Source organism: Phycodurus eques, chromosome 19 (assembly GCF_024500275.1).
Source record: "Phycodurus eques isolate BA_2022a chromosome 19, UOR_Pequ_1.1, whole genome shotgun sequence".
NCBI classification, from domain to species: domain Eukaryota; kingdom Metazoa; phylum Chordata; class Actinopteri; order Syngnathiformes; family Syngnathidae; genus Phycodurus; species Phycodurus eques.
In genome coordinates, this window is record NC_084543.1 from 14,490,709 (window position 1) to 14,508,932 (window position 18,224).

The window sequence follows — 18,224 nt, forward strand, 5'->3', positions numbered from 1 at the left end:
AGACTGAAATCTATACCTTTGATAGCAAGTAACTATTGCAGCCAGTCAGTCAATGGATACCTAGTTAGCGGCTAGTGTTGGTAGCTCGCGCTTGCAGTCAATCACGGCCTTCAACCTAATCTAATCTAAAGTATGCTCACTCGCCCGCAAGGCTACCTCGTTAGTCAACTCCTGGCTCAAAATTGCATCATCCATCTTGGCACTGAAATAATCTGCAATGTGGGATACCTGTTATTTATTACATTAGCGTAGATTGAAGTCTTCTTCTTCGATCATACTTTAGTGGTTTGCAAACAATTTTTTGGTGGTCCAGAGTCTGCTACTGTTTTGAGCTAATTTAGTGCTGGCTGAACTGCAGCACACTTTTTGGAAATTTTTAGTAGCATTCCAACTGAACAAACATTTTAGTTTTCAAATTACGGTACACCACAGTAATTTGGACAGCATAAACCAGTGAGCTATGCCAAACGCTTTTAGTTTGTTCAAAATTCATTCCTCCTTTCTCTTGATATTGGCAGGGTAACCAAGAGGCCCCAGCTCCCCCTGAAGCAATGGCTCAACCCTTTCCACCGGCCCAGTACCCTCCCCCACCACAGAATGGGATGCCCGCTGAGTATGCCACACCCCACACTCACCCACCAACTGACTTCACGGGACCAAATACGATTGCCGAACACGCCCTGACGCTGTACACGCCGACACACGCACAGAGCGAACAGCCCGTGAATGACAGCAATGTTCCTGCACTCACAGCCAACACAGTAACGGTGAGTCAACACTGTAAATGCCTCCAAATTACAAACTGGTGTGATCCTCTTCAAGTTTTTTACATTTGTCAAATTGTCATTCATGATTTTTGATTCATGAGATTAGTGGCTCACAGTGTTTAGGTTTGGTTTTCCAGCCATGATGTGTGGAGTTTGCATGTCCTCCCCATGCTTGTGTGAGTTTTCTCACAGTACTTCAGCTTCCTCCCATGTTCCAAAACATGCTTTGTTAGGTTTACTGAAGACTCTAAATTGTCCATTGTGTGAATGGTTATTTCCCAATATGTGCCCTGTGATTGCCTGTTGAACAGTCCAGGGTGTACCCCGCCTCTCGGCCAAAAGTCAGCTGGGAAAGGCTCCAACTGACCCGCGATACTAATGATGAGGACAATTGGTATAGAAAATGGATGGATGTTTTTGTAAATGTGGGGATTTATACTATCAGACACTGTATCTTGTGCCCACTATTGGGTATGATGTGTTTTAATAGTCTCATGCAGGATACTGCAACTAAAATTGAGTGAGTGAATTACTCTCCATTCCAATGAAGTCAAAAGTTTGATTTACAAATAAACGTCTTTCTGAACAATTGACTTGAGTTCCAATGTCCACAATGTAGATCAAAATAGTACATGAAAAGTCATGTTTGGAAAGAGCTGTACAAACTGTTTGGAAAATGCCTCACACTTGCAGGGCAAGCAGATCAGCAAGTAAAACAAAGTCCAATATATCCAGGAATGGATGTTTTCACACGGTTGAGTGAAAACATCCATTCCATCATGAAAAGCCTTGACTTTCTCTCTATGCTTTCTTCTTAATAAAATATGTTGTAAGGTATCAATAGAACCGAAGCTTTGGCAGTATGCACACTAATGTCTTATGGGGCCGCAGTTGTTTACAGGACTGCACATTGCTTTCGGCACATCCAAAGTACACCTGTAGCTTTCAGCTCGGTCTCCTCAAAGAATACCAATTGGTCAGTCTGACACCTGTATCCTGGAAGACCTTGCAAACTGAGATATACAGTTGGAGCTATATGTGACTTTGAGTGCTTTAAATGTTTGCTCTAAGTCAGCAACTTTCAAATGTACTTCTTGTGATATGTGCAATGTCAGCAAGCAATCCTTGACCCAAATGGTTTGTTTTTCTTTCAGTTTTGCTTGCTTAAAGATGGTTTCTCAGGGGAAGCTGTGTGGAGAGAATGTTCTCCTCACCACAGTTACAAGGTAGACTATTGCTTGATTTGAATGCAATTTTTACAATCAAAAGATTTCATTCATGTGCGGGGTGCTGCTCACCTTTGAAGCCAGCCAGGTTTTAAGATAATTGATACGGCGAGTTCAGCTCCAATGCTTTTGTAGTGGTGGGTGGTACACTGTGAAGCCTACAGGGGCTCAATGAAGCCTTTCTTGTTGACTCTAGGACTGTCTTTCTGAAGTCTCTCTGAAAGCAAGCTTCTCACAACATAAAACATAAAACTTAAAATGTCAAAAGTACTGTACCCTGCGGGATCCTCCAGAATCTGGCATAATGCATCAAGAAAGAAAGTAAATGACACCCAGAAGATATGCCGAAGAAAAGATTTTGTTATTTTCAGCTTTTGGACTGAAACAAGTAACAAAGTATGAAACGTTTGCACACATATGGTTTCCTTTTTTACTACTTTTACATACGAATGATCAAACACCGATTTCCAAAGACACATTCAGAACCAAGCATGTCCATTCTGCACCACCACTCATCGAAAGTGACTGAGAACTGTCGTAGCTGTTGGTAGTAGTGCATGCTGTGAAGGCACTGGAATACATGCAGCAGAGCTGGTGAGTGGCAGATTTTCCACAAGTGTTTGGAGAATCAAAAATTGTCTAACCGCAGGGGCATTTAACTTTAGAAGTTTCACTGTCTCGAGACACTAGACCAGTGAAAATTGTAACACACTCTCTTATTTGTTTTTGCACTATTGTGCTGAGTCACAGTGTGATCATTACCTGTTTCTGTAGTTCACTGATGCCCTGCTAAGATCGCATTCACTCTTACCTGCTCATTGGAAACACTAAATACACAGCTGGCATCTAATTGGCTTTATAGTCAGGTGGAGTTGTTTAAGGCAGTTTGGGATCCGTAGGGGATATTGTGTGTGCATGCATATGACCGTGTGTGGAATTCTAAGGCTTAAGTTAATCGAAAAGCTTTGCTTCTATCTAAATTACCCATCCCCAGCCCAACGTACACACACTCACACACTCATAAGCACAATATTCAACTCAGAGGCACCGTTTCCCCGGTGACAGCGAAGGAAGTTTGGTCTGCTTGTGTATGATAATGTTAATGTAATTATTGCCTCACCCTCCCTGGTTGCTCAGGCACTATGGATGGTGGAGGCAGCTGAACACCACCAAAGAGCAACAAGAGAAAACAGATAGATTTGAGCTCTATGACGGTGGTCAAGCAGAGTTATAAGCTTAAAACTGATCAGCGCCATGCTGTGTTCATTGAATAATACTTCCAGGCTTCATCAGCTAACACAAACATGCACACACAGATACACTCTATAGGGATAATTTCATTTGAATAGAGATCAACAAGCGAAAGCTTGCTTTCTATGTAGGGATTTGTGCCTCACTGACTCCTTTGAATGTGATTTTTTTTTTTCCTAAATACCATATTATAGTGAATGTAATATTAATAACAGCTATGTTATGCGTTTGTGAAGAATATTTTTGGCTTTTTGTGCATAAACGCCCTGGGAATTAAAAACATTCACGTTAATGAAATGTCAAACACGATTAGTTGTCCAGGCTTTTTGCAGTTTAAGATTGTTTCTGTTGTGTTCATTACGATGATGTACAGGTAAATTAAGCATACTGTATGTATGCTCCCATTGCCATGAACCTTTTTTTTGGGGGGGGGGGGGGGGATTAATTACTATATGTTATGAGGTCAATAAAAATTCCCAGGGTGTAAATTTATGCAACTCACTGATCTAAAGAATTCAGAGTTTTAGACTTCAATAAGCAGAGGTTATCCCAGGTAAATGGAAATGATGTGCCTCAAGGTAGCAATGTTCATTTTGTTTGTTTTTCTCCCCAGGTCATGCTACATACTTCTCCTAGTTTATTAGTCTTTGATTAATTAGATTAATTGTAATTGAAAATGTTTTGTCTACCACCGAAAGCTATCAAGATATATATATATATATATATATATATATATATATATATATATATATAAAAAACTGGGAAGTTGGTCATTGGTGCTTATTATGTCGTTCAAAATTAACAAACATGGCTAACAAAATGCAATAGCTAGTAGTAAAGGGTTGACAAAATGACCCGTAAAATGTTCCCATTTTAATGTTGTATTTTTTGGAACGTACAGTCAATTAAAACTATAAAAGGTTTTAAAAGGTTAAAACTTACCTGATGACCCGGTGAGAACGGTGACATCACCGTTGGGTCGTATATGACAAAAAGTGTTCCGGCTTTACTGTTGTGTGACATCACACTCTTTCAACAGGTTAGACGATTTTTCCCTCTTACTTTCTTTCTCTCTATTTATCTCATTCTCTCATTCCTTCACATAAATGCACACTTTATGGACAGCACGTCTGTCCATAGTTGTGTCCAGTGTCTTCACTTAACTAGTATTTAGTCTGAAACGTGCACACAAAGTAGGCAGTCAGGAGGAGACCCTCACAGCTGATTATTGCTGCATTAAAGCTCCTTGCCTGTTCAGCTTTTGCGTCTCTGTATGTGTGCACTTACATATGTGTGTACGTATGTATGTGTCGGTGTGGGTGTGTGAGAGAGTGATGTAATGCCATTATCCTCACTTCCCTGTCTTTCCATTTTTACATTCTCTCTTCAGTCAGCACTTACCCCGTCTTCCGTCTCTGAATACTTCCTCTACAGCCAATCATCATGTGCTAATTCTCTCTCTCTCCATTCTTTTGCTTTTTCTGTCTCCCACTCCATCGTTCTCTCTTCCCCATCTCGCTGTCTCCTGCTACAAATGCTGCTATCTTCAGCACTTCTCGCTCATTGATTGGAGGCCAGATAAGCTGACATCATCTCTCCATCTCAGGGTTTTGCCCTTATTCTTTCGCTCTTCCTTTTCCCCTCATCCTCATGTTGGTTGAATTTATTTGCTTCCTCACAGCAAACATTTTGAAACGAGCCGAGGCGGAAGCAACAAACGATAAATGCATGAGTGGCAACCCATCTTTTGGTTCGCTCTTAATTTTGAATTGAGTGCAACAGAATCATTTGTGTGAAAGTAAAAATCATGGAACCTTAGTGACATCAATTCCTGCTAATCAGCACGAAAACAGTATCACTAATCATTTGTTCCAATGCCAAAAATAAACGTGATTACCCTTACATTGCAGGGTAATTTATTAATTTTGCTTAATTGAATTCATATTACGAGAATTTTCTATTGTTAAGTTGTGACATACTTGGGTAGATTTGTGTTTTTAATGCAACTCCAGAAAATATTTTTGATTATGTCATTCCTGTTGCCCTCTGCTGTTTTTGGGAGACCAATCAATTGACTGCAGTGTGTTTTGTATTACGATATATGTCAATAATTCTGATATCTATATTTTGATGTTTAGATTTTGGTGTTTAAATTGATTCCATCCAGCGTTCATAGCAACCGGTTCAGTCCTCTTGTTAAAAGTCAACTTCATTAAATATAAGTTGCAGGGAAACATTCAAACACTTCCATTATTGAAACAGGATTCCCACAATCCAATCCAACAGATATATATCCATCCATTTTCTGAGCCGCTTATCCTCACAAGGGTCGCGGGAGTGCTGGAGCCCAACCCAGCTATCATCGGGCAGGAGGCGGGGTACACCCTGAACTGGTTGCCAGCCAATCGCAGGGCACACATAAACAAACAACCATTCGCACTCACAGTCACACCTATGGGCAATTTAGAGACTTCAATTAAGAAACAATTGCATGTTTTGGGGATGTGGGAGGAAACCGGAGGACCCGGAGAAAACCCACGTAGGCACGGGGAGAACATGCAAACTCCACACAGGCGGGGCCGGGGATTGAACCCCGGTCATCAGAACTGTGAAGCAGACGCTCTAACTTAAAGAATAATAAAAAAAATAATAATAATAAAAAAATAATTAAAATAAATTTAAAAAATTAAAAATAAATTTAAAAAACAGTGCTTAAGTACGGACCCCTTAAAGGGACATGGGGTAAGATTTTTTTTAAAAATGTGTTTCTCTTTGTAACGAGAAAGTTTCTCGTTACAATGAGAAACTTTCGCATTACAATGAGAAACGTCTACCTGTCTGTCTACCTGTGACTGGTAGCTTATTTAGACACACCCACACACACACACACACACACACACACACACACACACACACGCACTAGCAAATATGACTAAGCTATTCTATAGCCTATACTGCTATATTCATGTGATGAAAGTTTACATTTATACTCACCTTGTCTTCTTTTAGTTGGTCGATGACACTATCAGGTATATTCCTTGTTTTGAGGAAAGAGAGCAAGTCCTCTTTTGTTCCCATTCTCTCAGGTGACATGCACTGGAAGCAAGTTGTAAATAAGCTACTGTACGGCTACCCGAAAGCAGGAAGCTACCGCTAGCAGGTAAAATAAGCTAGCACTCACAGGTAGACGTTTCTCATTCAAATGAGAAACTTTCTCGTTCTAATGAGAAACTTTCTCATTCGAATGAGAAACAAGTTTATATCCCCCCCCCCCCCCCCCCCATGTCCCTATAGGATCTCCGTACTTAAGTGCTATACATTTCTTAAAATGAAATGAAAAATTATGGGAAATGAAAGCGTTAAACTTAATAAAAATCCAATAAAACGCAGCAGAGAGTAGGAAATAAACACAAGACTGAGAACTCATATATGGCTAAGGAACCCTTGAGGAGAACAAGTGGGTTTTAAGGAATTTGCCAATCTGTGTTGGTCTAATGTGAGGCTTAAAAGCAGAATGGAAGACCTCAAGGATATGATTTAAAAATTAGTGCAAATGCTCAAAATATCTTTCCAATATTTTAGAAATGAAAGGGAGTTTAAATCTTAGTCTAAAGTTATTAAAATTAGTGTCCAGGTACCGCTTGCTTGTTTGTTTGTTTGTTTGTTTTCTGCATGGGTTGTATAACAGCTTGTTTAAAACATGTGAACACACCAGTAGCAAAGCTGCTATAAATTACAGCACTGGTTGTTTTTGCTTTGCTTTGCAAAGATCCAGATCAAGATCAGCAATTGACTATCGATTAAACTGACAAAAAACAGCAGAGGAGGGGACAAAGATGGATTGATTGTGAGAGGGATGAGAGATTTGGACTTGAATGGCGGGAATCTCTTTCTCCAACATATTTAAGAAACGCTTCTCAGGTTAAAACAGAATGATCAGAATTATTGAGCTCTGGTGTGAGATGTGGTTACAATAATAGGTCAACACTAGGCTTTACACGATCAGGATTTTTGGGGCCGATCACCAATCAGCAAGTTTTAAAAAAACGATAACCGATCACCGATCCGATCCAAAGATGGAACAACGTGTCTATCTACATGACACATTGACATGTCTATACTTGTGTACTATATGACTTGTTCATTTATTGTATATACTTGTGTACTGTATACTGAGTACTGTATCTTCAAATTTATCCTCTAGCATTTTAGACAAAAGTTAAAACATCAATGACCTCTAGGGGCCATTCAAAGATTGGCCACTGACAAGTTTAGTTGAAATCAACATTACAACATGACAGAAATAATGGGTGCTAACTTACTGTAATTAAATTACTTTAACAAATACTGTTATTGAAATGCTTACTCAACTTTCTCAGGTTACGGCTACATGGACAGGTGTTGTCCAGAGTTTGCGTCGGTTTGGCTTTTCGTTTTGTTTTTTTCCCACGCTGCCTTGCTTGAACGCGGCATGCTCCTCCTCGTGTACATTCTTCACGTGCCCGATCAAATTTGCTTTGTTAAAGCATTGAAATGACGTTCCCCACGGCGTACTTCAGTTGTGCACAGACTGCAAATAACTTAGGTGTTGTTTGTCTGAGACACCGCAAAATAGTCCCACACCGATGACGTGTTTTTTCACCGACAAGCTTGAAAAAACGTTATTGGCCATCAGATAGTTACAGTACTGCACCACAAGACACGTGACAAGGCTAAAATTAAACTAGCTTTTGGATTCATACTCCACGAAGACGCGGAGTTAAATGTCTTGTGCGGAGCCGATCGATGACGTCATTGAACGGATCTGTGAATTATGACATGAAAGCCGATCAGCCTAAAATGATAATTGTCGGCCGATACCAATCACACCGATCAGATCGGCGTAAAGTCTAGTCAACACACCTTAATACTGATGTAGAAAGTTGGTCCTTTGTCTCCTATGTTCTAATACCTATGCACTGTTATGTACCAATTTGTAAATCCTTCCAGTGACCTTCTCAACCTTCGAGATGTGGGTTCCTACCAGAGTTTGGCCATACGAGACCTCACTTTCACATTCTCTCATCATACCATCAAGTTGTTCACTTCACTGAACTGGATTAAATTATCTCACACACTGTACTGGATGGTTACCTGTCCCACTCAGAGAGCAGGATAGCATGTGTTTCATAATGTGTTTCCTGTCAATGTCACTGAGGATGGATAGCATTTACCTCAAGCATAGGAAATGAACACACCCATTTCCAGTGAACTGTGCTGTATATACAGCAGCGTGGGTTCAGTTCCCACTCAGTGACGGTGTAAATGTGAGTGAAAATGGTTGTCCATCTCTATATGTGCCCTGTGACTGACTGGCGACCTGTTCACGGTGTAGTCCGCCTTTCGCCCAAAGTCAGCTGGGATAGCCTCCAGTGCCCCGCGACCCTAACCAGGATAAGCAGTGCTGAAAATGGATGAATGCATATCTTATATACTGTTTTTAATATATTTTAAAATCCATATTTAACGAATTTGGTAAAACAAGTGCATTGAACCTTTATAAGAAAACCTGGGGCCTGATCAAAATTGGAAATTGCAATTTCAAAGCCAATTGTCAAGGTGGGGGGGGGCTTAGTTTATTGCCCCTTGAAAACCGATTGATAGTAGGTTTTCAGTTATTCTATGAAAATGCTATGCTATTAATTTTTTCACTTTATTTCAGAAGTGACATTAAACAGATCTGTCACAAATAATAATTTGCATTCAGTAGTGCAGCAATTACTAATCGCATAATCTACTGACAATTCTATTGGAATAATCAATTATCCATCCATCCATTTTCTGAGCCGCTTATCCTCACTAGGGTCGCGGGCGTGCTGGAGCCTACCCCAGCTGTCATCGGGCAGGCGGCGGGGTACACCCTGAACTGGTTGGCAGCCAATCGCAGGGCACATACAAACAGACAACCATTCGCACTCACAGTCATGCCTACGGGCAATTTAGAGTCTCCAATTAATGCATATTTTGGGGATGTGGGAGGAAACCGGAGTGCCCGGAGAAAACCCACGCAGGCACGGGGAGAACACGCAAACTCCACACAGTCGGGGCCGGGGATTGAACCCGGGTCCTCAGAACTGTGAGGCTGACGCTCTAACCAGTCGGCCACCGTGCCGCATAATCAATTATAAGGATAAAATATATTTTTGCTTGGTTAAAGAGCAAATACGTATACACAAGAGAAAATGAGACATTCACTTAATAATGAATGAACAATTGGTTTCCTCTTTTAGATAATCAACAGTATTTTTCTTAAATTCACATTATGACTATAGCAGGAAATTCCATTTTTCTGTCTACAAACATTTCTAGTGAGGCAATATCAAACACAAATATAAATATATTTCAGTTTAAACCTAGCATTTCTTGTGAGTATCAAAAACATAAGACATTAATTAAAACAAAAAAAGAGGAACACAAGTTTGTCATCTTGTTATAAAGGTAAAATTTTATCCAACTGGGGTATCTCAGTCAGACCACTAGGGGGCTCTATGTAAAAAATATTACATCAAAAAGAGGCAAAGAAAAGGACACGAATAATGTAGTTTCATGCTGAATAGATGCTAGCTGTGTGCTGATCGATAAATGTAAATAAAGTGAATGAAAAAAAGAAATGCAGTACAGTATTCTTGAGGACACAACAATGACAAAACCGGACTGTAATGTACAGGAAGCCCAGTGTAACTATTTGCGTGATCATTCACAAAGCTAGCTGCTAATGCTAACGAAAACATGTATGCGTGACGTCAGCCGCGCAATTCCCACAATGCAATGTGGATTTTTATTTATTTTTTGTTAATTAACTTCCTTATTGTTTTATTGACTGTCCTTGCTGTTTCTGCATATGTTAACAGTAGTTCTTGGAATATATAGTGTATACCTTATTTAGCTGTTACATTTATTGTTGATTTATGTTGGATTGTTTATTTATTTAATGAAACCATTACTAGGTAGTGTGTGAAAGAATGACCTCTCGTAAACTGTTAAAATATAATAAAAAGTCCTAACTTCACATGGGTAATGATGGTGTGGGGCGCTTAGACCTAATAAGCGGTCATAAAGACCTTTGGAATTTTGTGGTCACTTTTTCCTGTAGCAAAACAGTAACTTGCACATATAGCTATAGCTTGTAAGAGAAAGATACAAACTGTTGGTTTCTCAGTGCTTTGGTCAAAACAGCAAGTCTTTTCAAGTCAATGAGTTCAAGTCCAAGTGAAGTCACGAGTCATTGCTGTTCAAGTCCAAGTCGAGCTGGAAATATTTTAACATATTGGGAAGTTGAGTCTAAAGTCATCAAGTTCATGACTCGACTCTAAGTCATGTGACTTGAATCCACACCTCTGTAATGAACCACTACTAATTGGGGTTATACAGTTAGGACCTTGTGTTTCAGTGATATTTTTTACATTTGAAAACATACCATGGAATTTTTTTGTCACCACCACATAGAATCTTAAATCAATAATTTCCCGTAGCTGGCAGGCTGAATGAACGCACTGCATGTCCTCACTTCTGTGCCTGGCTTTGTGAAGTGGTTTCTTATTGATTTTGACATAGAATGGGCAACCATTTTCAGACAAATAGAGGCTGTTTGCAGTATATCACTGGAATAGTCACACCAGTGCATGCTATGCCACTTGCTGCTTGGAATTAGAAAATTAGGATAGAGTTTGTACCAGGCCTTTTGCAGATTCAGATTTTATTGCCAACATTAACTGACCTTTGGCATTCTTTGTGCTTCTTTGCAGCAGGTAGATGACGTTGCACAGACGGAGGGTTCCCAGCATCTTCACCTGCAGCCAAATGACTCATCAGAGAAACAACAGCCCAAAAGATTACACGTCTCCAACATACCTTTCCGTTTCCGGGACCCTGACCTCCGGCAAATGTTTGGGGTAAGATGGTCTACCATGGATGCATGATTCTTCTGTAGTTTACGTACAACATCCTGTCTGAGGTTCTTGGCGTTACAAATGAAGAATATCAAAAAGGCAATAAAAATAAAAAGACAATTTACATTCATTCAATTAAAGGCAAATTCAGGGTATGATAGTAAAGCAAGGCAGAGACAAGGAGAGCTGTTTCAACTTGAATCCACTCAGTTAAGTTTAAGGGATAGCGGCATTAAGAATTATCCATTCCTCCATTTATTTTCTATACCGCCTGTCCCTATTAGGGTCGCAGGTAACTGGACCCTCTACCATATGACTCAGCTGGGTATTCCCTGAACTGGTCGCCAGTCAATTGCAGGGCACATATCAGCAAACAACCAGTCACACTCACATTCATACCTATGGACAAGTTTATTTAAGTCTTCAGTTAATCTAAGAACTGTATTTTGCAGATGTGGTTTATTTCATGTAAAATATGATTTGTGCTCTCTCCATTACAGTAACTTAGATCAGATGGTATGGTTTTGACAAATTAATACACAAATTACTATATATCCATACTGTATTTTTTCCTCCAGAAGGAATACAATCTCTGTTTAGAAAGTCTGCTAGACACAAAAACAGCAATGCAAGAAAATGCTTCAGCTGCTTGCCACTTTAAAAAGAGGCTAGAATGAAATAATAACCATCTTTGAGCAGGACTGCAATGTTGTTGAGTTAGCTTGATTTGTAGTTTCCTCAGTTCTCAGCATTATTAGTACTTTGACTTACTTTCATTTGTTCTGTGACCAAGCTCAATTAAACCGTCGATCAATCTATTTCTAAAGCAATAAACAAAATTACTGTATGTTAGGACAACCCAAAAATAACAACAAGAACTGTGCACCTGAGCTGTATGCCTTTAAGGGGTGTAGCCTAAGTGAGCGATGTCAGGACCACTGTATTTTGGGAGTGACAAAAGCAATCATCCATTATATAGTATACTTCCCAGTATTCTGTGTGTCAATTAAAACAAAAGTCAAAAGTGAAACACAAACGCTAACATACAGTATAAAGAATGTGAGTTGTGTCCCTTGAACTAGTTTGGAAGCCTCTCGTCATAAAACTAAATAATTCACATCCTTACCTTTGCATGCCCCTTAACCCAAATTAGGCTAGGTTTATTAATGTTTTATCTTGCATGTCTGTCCTTAAGTGGTCCTCTGAAAGTCAAAGTGTTAGGTAGTTAGCCTTTTGTATGCTCCACTTATCGTTACATATGCAAAAGAAACATTTTATGATGACTTACAGTATTGGAGGAAGTACAGATTGTAGTGATGAATGTATTTTCAGATCATTTGATGATATGAATCATTGTGTCTCGCCAACTTGTCACGACTCTTTCCAGCACCAAAGCTGTTTGAGCTCAGATGGATTTGAACCTCTCAAAATTGTAAACACTCTTGAGATTATACAATTCTGGCCAACAATTTTGGGGGGTAATATGCACAAAACCATTTTCAAAACGTTCTTTCTCAAAGACTGCCATACAGCATATATAAGAACTCATCTTTCCTTAAACTTCCTCTTAACTGTTTTTAAACTTGGGTAACAATTGTCACAGTTCTCAATAGCCATTAGTGATTTATAATTTTTACCTTTTGCTGAAAGCAGTGGTTATACTTGTACAGTTAACAATATTAATTAGTTAAAACATTACCATAAAGGATTAATGATCACCACAGTGATACATTTTTAGTGAATTATTTTCAGTCAACATGGGTTGCATGAGCAATTATGGTCAGCTAGCTTGTTTTGTTTTTATATTCACTAGAATACACTATTTCAAAGACCAGATATCACAAAGGGGCATATTTTCCTGTGTGCTTAAGTCAGAAAGGTCCTGCAGCTCCGCTTTTCTCTGGCTGCGCAGACTCTCACGTGGACTTAAGTATGTCATGTATGCACCATCGTGCCAGCCTACGCACTCTGGTTGGAGGAACCCTGGAATGTGGGCATTATATTCTGCCATTGACTGAAGCACCTTTCTTTATCTGCACTCTGTAGGGTGTAGTAAGTACAGCGCCCCGTGAAGGTGAAACATCATCTGCCACTTGAAGTTTGGAGGCTGTTACAATATACGGCATCCTACGTGAAAGAGAATCCTGGAAAGCTATCAAACTTATTCAAACTGCCACTGTCAAGTTTTCGTCCTCTTTTTTTACCACCACCATTTACTTAAGTTATTTATTATATAAGTAAATTTGTATGACAACTGGATGGCCACATAAATACTCCTTCATGTGGGGACGGCAGCACAAGCTCGCCAAATGATTGTCAATCGGCATTCCTGGCAATGTTCACAATTTTACACGAGTTAAAGGCAGTACACAGTCTGGCCATCCAGGTCAGCACGTCAGGCAATTGACCCTTGCCCTTACTGTATGTTGGTCATGAAAGCTCACATGATACGATGTGGCATTTTTTATTGGCCGGTACATCTGCAATCTTGTAACGCCATTTACCGGTGGTTAAAGTTTTGAGACGTAGCAAAACTAGTGGCTGACTGTCGGCCACTCACGGAAACTAGTTGCCAAACCCCACGCACTGCGTGACAATTCACTCTGTTTTGGCCACATAGCTTGGTGTGTGGTATTAATACATATACTATGTGTGTGCTCACGACTTTTATGTGGCAGTCTGAATATAGCATGGCAAGTGTTTACCACTGTTTTCTGCATTCATACAACACAGACACGCATATTATTGTACCAACCAAAAGCAGCATGAGTATGAATATTTAATGGGAGGTCGGAGTTATGCGTTTCCTACTCCCACACTCACCTTCCTGTTACACAAATGGACTGAAACATCTGCTCCGGTGGGTTCCACAAGCACTTCCCAGGCCTCTGAGCTCTTGACGTTAGGAGACGTCACGGAAACGGAAGGGCCCGTCAGTAGAGACACAATTAATGGGATTCTTTAGTGAGGTTAAAAGGGAGTTTATCCTCATTAGATGTATACAGGGTGACAGCAACAGCTAGGGGTGCTGGAGTGAGTGTCTGTATGCATTTGGATTTGTGTATACTTGAGCAGTGCTGGGACTCTATATATTTTCTCCCAGCAGTCTCCAGTCACTTAGTGGATTCTCCTAGGCACTGAACACTGCACTACAATCAACCAGTGATGGTATCACTGGGAGAAAGCAACAGCAGAATGGTAAAGGAGAATAAAGAGAGACAGACAGTCTCAGCCAGTCCTGTTGAGCACAGCATCACAAGCACTCAGGAATGGGAGGGATTTAAATGACTGGTCAAATCTGTGCCAGGAGGCATTTTCCTTTAAAAAAAAAAAAAAAACATTTTCAATGGGAGACAGGTTTGGACTGTAGGCAGGCCAGTCGAGTACCCGCACTCTTTTACTACGAAGCCACGCTGTTGTAACACGTGCAGAATGTGGTTTGGCATTGTCTTGCTGAAATAATCAGGGGCGTCCATGAAAAAGACATTGCTTGCATGGCAGCATATGTTTCTCCAAAACCTGTATGTACCTTTCAGCATTAATGGTGCCTTCACAGATGTGTAAGTTACCCATGCCATTGGCACTAACACAGCCCCATACCATCACAGATGCTGGCTTTTGAACTTTGCGTCCATAACAGTCCGGATGGTTCTTTTCCTCTTTGGCCCGGAGGACACGACGTCCACAATTTCCAAAAAGAATTTGAAATGTGGACTCGTCGGACCACAGAACACTTTTCCACTTTGCATCAGTCCATCTTAGATGAGCTCGGCCCCAGAACGCTGGGTCTTGTTGATAAATGGCTTTTGCTTTGCATAGTAGAGTTTCAAGTTGCACTTACGGATGTAGCGCTAAACTGACATTGGTTTTCTGAAGTGTTCCTGAGCCCATGTGATGATGTCCTTTACACATTGATGTCGGTTTTTGATGCAGTGCCGCCTGAGGGATCAAAGGTCACAGGCATTCAATGTTGGTTTTTGGCCTTGCCACTTACATGCAGTGATTTCTCGTGATTCTCTGAACCTGATGATAGTATGGACCGTAGATGATGAAATCCCTAATTCCCTGTAATTGTACGTTGAGGAACATTGTCCTTAAACTGTTCGACTATTTTCTCACGCACTTGTTCACAAAGAGGTGAACCTCGCCCCATCTTTGCTTGTGAATGACTGAGCAATTCAGCGAACCTCCCTTTATACCCAATCATGGCACCCACCTCTTCCCGATTAACCTGTTCACCTGTGGGATGTTCCAAACAGTTGTTTGATGAGCATTCCTCAACTTTCTCAGTTAATGATTATTTTCTAAAAACAATATTGTTTATCAGTTTGAACATTCAATATCTTGTCTTTGTAGTGTATTCAATTAAATATAGGTTGAACATGATTTGCAAATCATTGTATTCTGTTTTTATTTATGTTTAACAGAATGTCCCAACTTCATTGGAATTGGAGTTGTATATTGTTTTTGAAAATTGTAGGTAAAATTCTAATTAAGAGCAAAACCATTCTTGGGTCCACTTCAATAATGGGGCGTTGTTGTTTCTTAACGTGTCTCCTTCTGACAGATGTGTTCAATGTGCCATGGTTTTCATAGTTTCCTTGAGTACTATTTTCAAGTGGGAAACCAATCCACCACCCCAACCTGAGACAAGTCAAGCTGAGCCAAGACCAGTCAGAACTGTGCAGTGGAAAAGCGGCAATTGAATTGTCCTTGAATGTGTTATTTTTCCTGAGTTGAATGCAGAAGCAATTACTGTAAAATGTGTCTGGCTTTAACCCTCACTAGCATAGATTTCAGAAGAACTGGAGAACTTCCTTTCACTTAAATTGCTATGTGTTGAGCAGCAGACACAAATCTATTACAGTTCCACTAAACTACCACCGCGATGCAAACAAAGGCAATAACTGGGCATTACAGCAAATGGAATTCTGAGTCATCTCAGCCAAAGTTGTAATAGAAAAGCATTATGAGAACATTAAACTAAGCCAGAGAAAAAAGTTCAATCAAAGCCGAATCCCAAGACCTGTGTGTATCATGAACAATAAACATAACCTCCAAAAGCAGTAAAACTCAGAAAAATGTAAATAGTCATTATTTTCCAACAAAGGTATAGACAGCATCAAGAGAAATAGAACCATACTTATCATTAGCCAAGCACGAGCTTAGTTCATAATTAGATAAAGACGATTGGGAGGCTATTATGGGGTCAGGGATGAGAATCTTAATGGCAGACTGATTATTGGCATGAATAGCTTCACTCCATTAATTCCATTTTCTTAAGATCTTTCTGCTTGGGATCTCCACAATACAACATCCATCCATCCATTTTCTGAGCCGCTTATCCTCACTAGGGTCGCGGGCGTGCTGGAGCCTATCCCAGCTGTCATCGGGCAGGAGGCGGGGTACACCCTGAACTGGTTGCCAGCCAATCGCAGGGCACATACAAACAGACAACCATTCGCACTCACAGTCACACCTACGGGCAATTTAGAGTATCCAATTTATGCATGTTTTTTGGGATGTGGGAGGAAACCGGAGTGCCCGGAGAAAACCCACACAGGCACGGGGAGAACATGCAAAACTCCACACAGTCGGGGCCGGGGATTGAACCCGGGTCCTCAGAACTGTGAGGCTGACGCTCTAACCAGTCGGCGACTGTGCCGCCACAATACAACATAGTTTTTGTATTTTGATTTCCACATGTCACTTTTTTCTCCACGCCATCCTGGGGCATTTCTTTACTTGGAATATAATTATAGTAATATTGCTTGGGCGGCACGGTAGTCGACTGGTTAGCACATGTGCCTCACAGTTTTGAGGACCGGGGTCCAAATCCCGGCCCTGCCTGTGTGGAGTTTACATGTTCTGTCCGTGCCTGCGTGGATTTTCTCCGGGCGCACTGCGGTTTCCTCCCACATCCCGAAAACATGCGAGGTAGGTTGATTGAAGACTCTAAATTGCCGTAGGTGTGAATGTGAGTGCGAATGGTTGTTTGTTTATATGTGCCCTGCAATTGGCTGGCGACCAGTTTGGGGTGTAACCCGCCTCTCGCTCGAAGATAGCTGGGATAGGCTCCAGCACGCCCGTGACCCTTGTGAGGATAAAGCGGTACAGACAATGGATGGATAATATTGCTTGGAAGCAAAACGTATGTACCCGCGCTTGGCTGCTGTTCATTTTGCCTTACAACAGGGTGAAACCTGACAAGTTGAGATGCAGGACTGCTGTCCCTTGAGTATTGGCAGTGTTTAATTAATAAACAGGCACTTAGTGAGCCAACCACAAGAGGGTCCTTACTGTCAAACTCCCAGAGGTAGGGGTCCTAAATGAATCATTAGATACTCAACACACATTCACTGCCTATATAATCTGTGTGTGTGCGTGTGTGTGCGTGTGTGTGTGTGTGTGTGTGTGTATATGTGTGTGCGCGCGCACGCACATGCACAAGGGTTGGTACAGTGGTAATAGAGTTTTAATGACACCTGCACCTGCCTAATCACCTGTTCAGGAGCCTTCTAGCATGCCAGGTAACCCAGCATTCTCAGCACGGGAATTCTTTTTAATGTGTCCTGTTCAAAGCTCCTCTCTCATTTGCCTTTCCAATTATTCCACAAGGCTCCATTCTCGCCTTTTCTCCATCGGAGGCAGCGAGGTGTAATTATAATCCAAAATTGGCTAATTTACATCAACATATCATTGAAGTCATGCAAAATAACTTTTGCTATGACTGGAGAGGTTAACGCCTCTGCACTGAGGGGTGCAAACAGTACATTTGAGATTATTCAGACAATTAGCGTGTTTAGACAAGTAAGGATTAGTCCTAAATATTATTGCTTTATGTATCATCAAGTCAGGGCAGGTGAATCTTTATGAGCATCAATAACTTGTTGCAGACATTAATTTACAATATTCAGTTGTACTGACATCAAGGTGGAATTTCTGCAGTAAAAAAAGACCTACTACAAAGTAAGACTACACAATAGGGATTATAGAGGCTAGTCCACTAATCAACTAGACGTTTAGAGTGTCATGTCGACCTGTCTCTGATC

At 40.7% G+C, this 18,224-nt stretch overlaps 1 protein-coding gene across 2 annotated transcripts in view; it reads left to right on the top strand.

The window, feature by feature from the left end:
- The window catches only part of rbfox3a (RNA binding fox-1 homolog 3a), a 330,465-nt gene that overhangs the window by 244,213 nt on the left and 68,028 nt on the right, over positions 1-18,224 (top strand). Inside the window, exons 3-5 of one of the 2 annotated variants that reach the window (XM_061705693.1) lie at positions 519-767; positions 1,922-1,993; positions 11,029-11,175. In XM_061705693.1, the coding sequence (XP_061561677.1) occupies positions 519-767; positions 1,922-1,993; positions 11,029-11,175 (468 nt within the window). The remainder of the gene's footprint in view (positions 1-518; positions 768-1,921; positions 1,994-11,028; positions 11,176-18,224) is intronic. The other variant, XM_061705694.1, reaches the window with a different exon arrangement.